Source organism: Heteronotia binoei, chromosome 18 (assembly GCF_032191835.1).
Source record: "Heteronotia binoei isolate CCM8104 ecotype False Entrance Well chromosome 18, APGP_CSIRO_Hbin_v1, whole genome shotgun sequence".
Classification (NCBI taxonomy): Eukaryota; Metazoa; Chordata; class Lepidosauria; order Squamata; family Gekkonidae; genus Heteronotia; species Heteronotia binoei.
In genome coordinates this window covers 7826076-7836353 of record NC_083240.1, presented here as the reverse complement: position 1 = coordinate 7836353, position 10278 = coordinate 7826076, and the positions used below count along the sequence as shown (strand labels likewise).

Below are 10278 nucleotides of genomic sequence, written 5' to 3'. Positions count from 1 at the left end.
CACTCCTGGTCCGCCCCCACCCCCCCTCTCTGACTCCACCTCAGAGGCGGAGCGGAGCGGGCGATGCTGCCGTGCCGTCGCCGCCCCCTCCCCGCCCCATCCCAGCTGCTCCTCTGAGATGGCCCCAGCCCGAGCCCATCTCGGAGGAGCAGCCACGGTGAAGCGGAGAAGAGGCGGCAGCCGCGCAGCAGCGTCGCCCGCTCCGAGATGGGGCAGCTCGCCACGCTCCTTGGCGCCGTTTCCCCCCCTCCCCCCGCTTCCGTTTTTTTGGGGAGCGGGGGAAGAGGCTGGAAATCCTGGGGTCCCCCGCCAGGGTGGGAGGGTTGGGAAGCCTACCTAGTGGCATTCAATGAGCTTCATAGCACAGGCAGAGAGAGTCAGTGCCAGGGCCGGATTAACAATTAGGCCAAGTAGGCACTGCCCTATGGGGCCCCATGCCTTTAGAAGAAGATACTGGATTTATATCCTGCCCTCCACTCCACCTCTATTGGTCTGTGCCTCGAGCCTGATAGCCCAGGTTGGCGTAATCTCATCGGATCTCAGAAGCTAAGCTGAGTCAGCCCTGGTTAGTCCTTGGATGGAAGACCACCAAGGAAGTCTAGGGTTGCTACACAGAAGAAGAAGAAGAAGATATTGGATTTATATCCCGCCCTCCACTCCGAAGAGTCTCAGAGCGGCTCAGAATCTCCTTTCCCTTCCTCCCCCACAACAGACACCCTGTGAGGTGGGTGGGGCTGAGAGGGCTCTCGCAGCAGCTGCCCTTTCAAGGACAACCTCTGCCAGAGCTATGGCTGACCCAAGGCCATTCCAACAGGTGCAAGTGGAGGAGTGGGGAATCAAACCCGGTTCTCCCAGATAAGAGTCCACGCACTTAACCACTACACCAAACTGGCTCTCTTTAGGGGCCCCAGGGCAGCTCCCCCCCACGTTTCCCTCCTCTTGCAACCCTCCCAGCCTGCACACGCTGCCAGCAACTGAGTCGCACTTTGCCAAACTTGCCTGGTGCAGCTGCTGCTGGCATCATCACCAAGTCTGCCTCTCCCCCACAGCTTTTTCAAGGGTGCCTGCAGGCAGCAGTGGCGGCTACAGGTGGTAGGGTGGGTGCTCTGACTCGGAGATAATTTGCGAGGGGGCTCCTGAGATATAGGGGCTTCCACAGGGTTTAATCCGGCACTGCTCAGGACCAAGCACTCTATCACCTACACCGTATTCGTTGCCAATTTGGTGTAGTGGTTAAGTGCGTGGACTCTTATCTGGGAGAACCGGGTTTGATTCCCCACTCCTCCCCTTGCAGCTGCTGGAATGGCCTCGGGTCAGCCATAGCTCTGGCAGAGGTTGTCCTTGAAAGGGCAGCTGCTGTGAGAGCCCTCTGAGCCCCACCCACCTCACAGGGTGTCTGTTGTGGGGGAGGGGAAGGTAAAGGAGATTGTGGCCACTCTGAGATTCAAAGGTGGGATATAAATCCAATATTTTCTTCTTCTTTACTTTGAAAACCAATATAAGGATTTTTTTAAAAAAATGCACACATCCTGTACCCTGTTTTTGTTGAACTTCATTGACCTCAGTCATGGCTGCTTTAATGGAGAGTTAGGGTGCCACCTGCTGGTGCAGTCTATGCCAGATTACCAAGAACGCAACATTGGTCCAAAGCAGCCACCAGCTAAAGACATTAGTCTGCGGTACCTTCTTTGAAAACCAGTGGCCGTAATTCACAAAAAGAACTGGCAGCACTGTTCTTGGTCGGTTCCGCTTCAGCTTGGTGGCAGCGCTCACATTTAAATGCTTATCTTAAAGGAATCCTGTATTTTAAAACAATTCTCTCTGCTCACGATCTGCGTTCGATCCCAGTGGAAGCTGGGTTCAGGCGGCCGCTCAAGGTTGACTCAGCCTTCCATCTTTCCAAGGTCGGTAAAATGAGTCCCCAGATTGCTGGGGGTAAGCTCTAGATGACTGGGTAAGACAGTGGCAAACCACCCTGTAAAAAGTCTGCCGTGAAAACATCGTGATGAGACGTCTCCCCAGAGTCAGAAACGACTGGCGCTTGCTTAGGGGACCAGTTTTACCTTTTTATACAGAAAAATGGCATATTAGGAAGGCTAGAATTCTTCATGGCTTACCTGGTATTCTAGATTCAGGGAGTTTTCAAAAGCGTAAAGAAAAACCCACAACGCCCTACTGCCTGACAGTGCTCCCTCTAAGATGAGTTAGTGTGAGCTAGCTCACAATTTTTTTGCCTCCAGCTCACACATTTTTGCCTTGGCTCAGGAAGGATGGCCCCAGAGTTTATGCAGCAGCTCACAACTTTAATGCCACTAGCTCACAAAGTAGAATTTTGCTCACAAGATTCTGCAGCTTAGAGGGAAGTGGTAAAAGTTAACAGTTTTACCACCCACCTTACCTGCCAGGCCCATTTTGGAACAAGCCAAGTAGATTGCTAACACTACTGCACAAAGTTATACAAATTTAACCTACATCAGACAGTAAAGAGAGTGGTCTGTGCCAAGGCCACCAACAGATTTCTATATACTTTGGGGCTTGGAGGATTCTTCAAATACCCAGGAAAAAAGGAGACTTTGTAAACTCACCAAAGGAAGAAACACACCCAAAAGCTGCATGATGAATGTGCATGATCTAGCAAGCATGAATTATTAAGAACAGTTAAAGGTTAGAGGGAGAGTAGAGAGTGAGACAAGGAAACTGGCTGGCTCAAACCTTTGGGAACGTGCAGAATAGGGTTGCCAGGTCTGTGTTGGAAAATATCTGGAGATTTTGGGGGTGGATCCAGGAGAGGGCGGGGTTTGGGGAGGGGCCTCAGCAGCGTACAAGGCCATAAAGTCCACCCTCCAAAGCAGCCATTTTCTCCAGGGAAACTGATCTCTGCCAGCTGGAGATGTTATGAAAGCGGGAGGTCCCCAGGCCCCACCTGGAGGCTGGCAACACACACTAGTACAGAATCCTGCAAGGGGTTAGATCACTGGTTCTCAGCCTTTTCTATATGGTGAAGCACAAGTCAAAGTTACTCCTGCTTTTCTGTGCACTGAATAGCTCCTACCAACTCTCCAGAAAAAAACAGCAACTGTGTATATAAACAATAAAAAATTTGTTAACCAATATAGAAAAGATCTTGTTTGATTTTCATTGATACCTCATACACAGTACAAAATCTATTTATAAAGGGAACAGGTTCCAAACCAGATTATTTTCATCCGGTTCTCTTCAAGATTCCAATTCTTGTGCAGAAAAATTCATTTGAGATGTACATCCACAGTCTTTCACCATATGCTGTGTAGAATCCACTTTCCTTAGAATATAGGCTCCAAAGGCTTCTATCTTCTCCTTACATGCCAGTTGACTAATGGATCACGTTTCGCACATAAATGCTTCATCGTAGAGCCATTCTGTTCTGTAATATCAATCGACGTCTAGCTATTACTTCTTCATGCTATTGATATTTGGCACAAGCTCAATGGATGTCAGTTGATTGATATTACAGAACAGAACGGCTCTACGATGAAGCATTTATGTGCGAAACGTGATCCATTAGTCAACTGGCACGTAAGGAGAAGATAGAAGGGAAGTCGATTCTACACAGCATATGGTGAAAGACTGTGGATGTATATCTCAAATGAACTTTTCTGCACAAGAACTGGAATCTTGAAGAGAACTGGATGAAAATCATCTGGCTGTGGAACCCATTCCCTTTATAAATAGATTTTGTACTGTGCATGAGGTATCAATGAAAATCAAACAAGATCTTTTCTAAGTCCCCTATGCTTATAAATTTTTTTATATACACAGTTGTTTTTTCTGTTATATACTGTGTGGCCACTTGGCTTGTTACCTACCAACTTTAAGGGGAGGGACGGTGGCTCAGTGGTAGAGCATCTGCTTGGGAAGTAGAAGGTCCCAGGTTCAATCCCTGGCATCTCCAAAAAAGGGTCCAGGCAAATAGGTGTGAAAATCCTCAGCTTGAAACCCTGGAGAGCCGCTGCCAGTCTGAGAAGACAATACTGACTTTGATGGACCAAAGGTCTGATTCAGTAGAAGGCAGCTTCATATGTATATGTTCTCCAAGCTCTCTCCCCCCTGCTTCTTTCTGCTAATACTGAAAGGGAGGTGGGAAGGCAGGAATGTGTGAGAAGTTGTCAGAGAAAGTGATACGAAAGGGGAGGCTGGCCTGAGACCTACTTTCACTGGCTTTATGACCCACTTTTGGGGTCTTGACCCACAGGGGGTGTCATGCTCCTAAGCCTAACGCAGCTTACAGGCTCCAGGGGAGCCTGTATAGTAGTATTAACCAGGCCTACATTTCCCAGGATCTTCTGTCCCTCTGATTGGAAGGGCAGACGTTTAGGAAGTAAAACTTGCCCAGTGAAGGCTAGAGGGATGGGACCTTGAAGGAAAGCATAAAAAAGGCTAGCTACAAGACAGCGGGGTGGAAAGGCTAGGCTGGAGAGGGAAGGCTGCAGCTGGGGAGAGAACTTTAATCCAAAGGAAGGTAGTGAGTTGGAAGCAGAGGAAGGGAACATTTAATTAGCCACATCATGGCTTTTATTTTCTTTGCACCACCTTTTACTGTTTTTCCACTTTCACTGTTGCATTAATAATTAAAACTACTTGTTTGTCACCCTGCCAACAAGTCTGTATAGTCAAAGTGATGGTGTCCCCAGTATTAATGTATAGCTGTGAGAGTTGGGCCATAAGGAAGGCCTAGTGCAGAAGAACAGATGGTTTTGAGATGTGGTGCTGGAGAAGACTCTTGAGAGTCCCTTGGACTGCAAGAAGTTCAAATCAGTCAGTCCTAAGGGAAATCAACCCTGACTGTTCCCTGGAAGGTCAGATGCTGAAGCTCAAATACTTTGGCCACCAAATGAGAAGGGAGCACTCTCTGGAGAAGATCCTGATGCTGGAAAAGACAGAAGGCAAAAGAAGGGGACGGCAAAAGAGGAGATGGCTGGGCAGCATTACTGATGTAACGAACACAAATTACTGATGTAACTAACACAAATTTGAGCAGACTTCGGAGGATGGTGGAAGACAGGAGGGCCTGGCGTGACTTGGTCCATGGGGTTGCAAAGTTGGCCTTGACTGTACAACTGAACAACAACAACCACCTTGTTTGTTGTTGAGCTCTTACACCCTTACCAGAGTGGCAGCAAACAGTAGAGGCCCACCCTGGTCCCTTGCTTGTGACAGGGGAGGAAACCTTGGGTTCGATAAAGGGCAAACTTTCACTTTTTTTTCTCCCCTACCACCCCACTTCCTTGAGGTCCCCTAACTTGTCTCACATAAAGGTTAAACCACAATGCAGAACTTCCTCAGGTTACAAACTGAAATGAGTGGAGAGAGAAGCAAGCAAGCAATCTGGAGTATTCAAGAAAGAACCATTTATTTTACACACTGGCTTGTATTGCTCATATCCCCAGCCCACTCCCCCCCATTATAGTGCAAAAAATTGAGAAACAAAAACAAAATTAAAATGCACATAAATAAATTTGACACGTTACAAATAAATTAAAGGCAGCTGTTCCGACAGTGGATGAGTGAACCAGGATTTGCACCACAGCTAGGCCAGAGCTTGTATTTCCTGTAGGACGTGATGGGGGAAGGGGAGAGAGCAAGCGAACCGGAGTCCCTGGTTCCTCCTCGCTCACCTTTGCTACTGTCTTTGGACAATACATGCTCTGCTCTGGATAAAGAAATAGACCCCCCCCCCCCCCCAAAGGCAGCAAAAGCCTGTGCTAGACAGTGACAGATTCCAGATGAAAAGCACTTCAGAGTCAAGTTTAGATTAGTCACTGGAGTTTAGTGGGATGAATTAAGGAAAGACAAAAGAAAAAGCACACAGACACACACAGAGAGACCACGGATGGCTTTTTTTCGGGCTGCCAACAGCACATCTTGCACACTTCCTCCTCCTCCTCCAGGTTGTGAATCGCAGCAGTTATCTTTGTTGCCTTCCATTGCTTCCTGGGCCAGCTGGTTTTGACATAACATGGCACGTTAGCAGAACGGCTCATGGGGCAATTCCTGTTTTTGTTTTTTTTGCAAGATAGATGACATTGGAAGTTGCCCACAGAGCATAGCCACCCAGACTCAGCAGTGGCCCCTGAAATCTTCAACCAACAAGCTGTTTGGATAAGCCATTTGGGGGGCAAAAATCCTACTCAACAGGTGCTGCGACCTGCTAGAAGTGACTACTTTTCACATTCTTTGCTGATCTGACTCCACTTTCCAAAGACGGACACAGACACCCTTTCCCTCAGGAGGGACCGCTGTCTGAACTTTAACGGCCCATGCTGGTCACAATCTTCGGAGCCGTCTGTCAGATGCAAACCTGGACCCAAAGGGATCTTTAGAATGGGAAGCAGCCCAGATAAGCACTTGAAGATTCAACCAGAACAGACCCATCCCTGCAACAGTTCAGTCGCATCAGCAATTTCCTTCTTCCTTGTGGGCATCGCAGATGCAGAAAAGATAATCGGAAAATAGGTCAACAAGAAAAAATAATACCAGACAGGCTGTGGTTGCATGGGTTAAACTGTACCTTGACCACAAATGACAACAGCAACAACAACAAAAAAGGCAACGGAAGGCACTAATTGAAAAATCAACTCTATCCTCCTAACATATATTGCAGCAGGCAAAGCTCTGGCTAAACTTGTAGGCAGAGGTGTTCTATGAAGTGCTCAGACCGAGATACCTGGAGAAGCACCTTTCCTGCAAACTGCATGCCCCCATTCCTCTATCGGTGGGTTAGGAGCATTTAACGACGAACTACATATATCAAAGGACAGGAGTTACTTAAAAAACAAAAAAAAAGGCTTTATAGAAACAGGCTGATTTTCAAAACCTTTCAGGACTTGCCCAATAGCGCCATAAATCAGCATGACGGCAAGCAAGTTCCATGCCTGGATGAAAAAGGGAATTGGCACACCCTTACCCGGCCAGATTGGGTGCTCCTTGGCACTGCCCACCCTTTCTCATCAGCACGGCCCTTCCTTCCATCATTACCAATGAGGCAAAGGAAGCAACCATCCGGACCATGGCTGTGACCCTATACTTCATGGCTTGCACCATGAAAGCCAGCAGCCTACGCCATTCTGAACCCTTCTCAAGATGCTGAAGACAAGCCTGAAAGTGTACCACAAGTAATTGATGTAAACACATGCAGGAGAAACAGGATTATCATTTACAAACTAGGGTTTGGAGGGGGGTTTTTTGCGAAGAGAAGCCCATTATTGCCACAAGTGGAACTGAACTGACGATGGACGGGGGAGAAGAAAACAGAGATAGACTTCGAAGAACAGATCAGAGCTGCATAAAGGGTCCAAAAAAGAACAATCGCGCCCAAGGCTATTTGAGGTACGAGAGCTTGATCCGTTGCAATGGCTGTCGCTGAACTCAGAATGGCTTGTCATGAAGCCCCCCAACCCCACCCCAACCCCAAGCTGTCAACTGTACATAAATCACACACGGTGCATAATGAAGTGAAACAGTGTCTGTAAGGAGCCACCCTCCTCCCCCCTCCAGAGAGAGGTTTCTTCATGGTGTAGGTAGGTGGGTCTTGGAGAACGGAACGCTTGGCTTTACAGTACAAATGCAAGTGGATCGTGTTTTGTTACGTTCAAGCGGTGGGTCAAGGTGAGGGACCCTCGGCCTGGTATCAGACTGTGCCTTCAGTGCAGGTTCTTCTGAAATGCACATGACATTTTCACATGCTCTCACTCTCTCTCTCTCTCTCTCACACACACACACGCATGCACACTTCTGCAAAGAAAATCCTTCCAAGTCAGCTATACCAGTTGTGGTCTGTAAGGAATTCCTCTTATTCGAGCGCCGCTGAATTGATTAGGAGTTATGCGAGAAACAGGACATGAAAAGGAACGGAATACCACCCCTCTGAAAGGAAACGAGCTCGTGAGGGTTCACTGCACATAGCCCCCATTCATTGCAGAGGGAATGCTAGATTTCTGTGCGCCCCCCCCCCCCATCCTCCCAATTCATTTCAATGGCGCTTTTGTACCAAATTTTCCTTTTTTTCGTCACATGGATTACACTCGCTGGCAAAATATGTACACGTTTCGAACAAAAAAAAAATTGCCTCATTTGGCTTTTCTCTCTTTCCACTTAAATAAAAAAAAAAGGAGCACGAACGGCGGTACGAGAATACCAGATTTGTCTGAAAACGCAACAAAAATAAATAAAACGACTTGTCAATGATTGTAAACGACAAAGCCAAAAAAAAGAAGTCAAGAGTCACTAACGGCGAATGTGCAGTTTTTAGCACTCCTGCTCCACCCTGTTACGCTTTCATCATCTTCAAAGTAGGAACTCAGAGCAGTCCTGGGGGGTGGGTGGAGGGTGGGGAGAGCAATTCACATCTCAGGCTGGCTCCTTTCCAATGAGGAAAAAGAAGCGTTAAATACAGGAGCCAGAATTTTGGTGGATGCCCCCAAACCGATGCCCCCAAAGAGGGCTGAGGAGCGTCAGAACAGGCGGCACACAAATCAGGTCGACAGGATGAGGGACCACAAAGAACATTAGAGGTCTCGCGATGTGATGTCGTTGTTCCCCCTCCAGCCCTGTTTTATTTATTTATTTATTTTAAGGCATCCCTTTCAATAGACACCAGCGAGAGAGGCGTCACCTCTGCAGGTCTTTTTAACAGTGCGCTATAGGCTCGGTAAGAAGTTTTGGCTAATGGTGTGACATTCACAGCTTACATTCAGCTGCCCAACACAGCCTGCAAGGAAAAGTCCCTTCTCCGGGGTGTTTTTTGCGTTTCCTTCCTGCATCTTTTTAAAGCTCCACTGCGCAAGGTGGAGCCAGAGGTCACATCCAGAGGTGGAAACAGGAGATAATAATCGAGACTGGTCTGAGATACCAGACAAAAATTAGGTGGAGCTAGGATGGAGTAGATGGTGAAAGCCAGGCGGCCGAGGTCTTCGTTTGCCGAAGGGGCTCTCGCCTTTAAGGAAGCGCAGTCCGGGATCCCTTCTTGGAGCTGCACCGCAATGGCCAGGAACGAACTTCCTGTCGGGTCAAATGACTTGAAAGATCTTGAGTACGGCATCAACGCTCTCCATCCCTTTCTTCACAGGGAGTGGCTGCCACTGGGGTCAGGCCAAGCTGGCTTTGCACTCCGACAGATGCTGCAGTCCCCTCGTGGTGAGGCGCGATCGGACTCTTTGTCAAAGACTCGTCGAGGACACCGACAGGGTGGGCGAGGAAGGGGGCGGGAAGTTGAGAAGTTCCAGCACGGCCACGCCCACGCTGCTGCGCCGGGTGAACATGCAGGACGCGGCCACCCACTTGTTGGTGCGGGGGTTGTATTTCTCAATGGAGTTGAGGCTGGAGCTACCGTCGTTGCCGCCCACTGCGTACAGCCACCCGTCCATGGCCACCAAGTCATGGGTGCTCCTGAGAAGATGAGAAACAACAAGAACATCAGAAGAGCCTTGCTTGGATCAGACCAGTGGCCTTTCCAGTCTAGCATCCTGTCTCACACACATTGGCCAACCAGTTCCTCTGGAGGGCCAACACCAGGGCAGAGAGGCCGAGGCCTTCATAAGAACACCAGAAGAACCCTGCTGGATCAGGCCAGTGGTCCATCTAGTCTATCATCCTGTCTCACACAGTGGCCAACCAGTTCCTCTGGAGGGCCAACGACAGGGCATAGAGGCTGAGGCCTTCATAAGAACACCAGAAGAACCCTGCTGGATCAGGCCAGTGGTCTATCTACTCCATCATCCTGTCTCACACAGTGGCCAACCAGTTCCTCTGGAGGTCCAACAACAGGGCATAGAGGCTGAGGCCTTCATAGAAACACCAGAAGAGCCCTGCTCAATCAGACCAGTGGTCTATCTAGTCCATCATCCTGTCTCACACAGTGGCCAACCAGTTCCTCTGGAGGTCCAACAACAGGGCATAGAGGCTTTCATAAGAACATCAGAAGAGCCCTGTTGGATCAGACCAGTGGCCTTCCTAGTCCAACATGGTGTCTCTCACAGGGGCCAGCCAGTTCCTCTGGAGGGTCAACAACAGAGCACAGAGGCCCAGGCCTTCCCCTGATGTTGCCTCCTGGCTCTGGGATTCGGAGGCTTAGTGCCTGTGAATGTGGAGATTCCCCTCAGCCATTGATAGATTTATCCTCCACGAATCTTTCTCATCCCCTTTTGAAGCTGTTTATAAGGGGTGTTACCATTAAAACAAGTTCCTGGGAAATCAAGGGAGACAGCTTATTTGCCCTCTCAAAGACAGGGCTGTGATCCGGAA

At 48.8% G+C, this 10278-nt stretch overlaps 1 protein-coding gene across 1 annotated transcript in view; it reads right to left on the bottom strand.

The window, feature by feature from the left end:
- Positions 1 to 5372: 5372 nt before the first annotated feature.
- Positions 5373 to 10278, bottom strand: part of KLHL17 (kelch like family member 17) — a 47396-nt gene continuing 42490 nt past the window's right edge. The window contains exon 12 of the mRNA XM_060259325.1: positions 5373 to 9423. Within this exon, the coding sequence (XP_060115308.1) occupies positions 9195 to 9423 (229 nt within the window). The 3' untranslated portion in view covers positions 5373 to 9194. The remainder of the gene's footprint in view (positions 9424 to 10278) is intronic.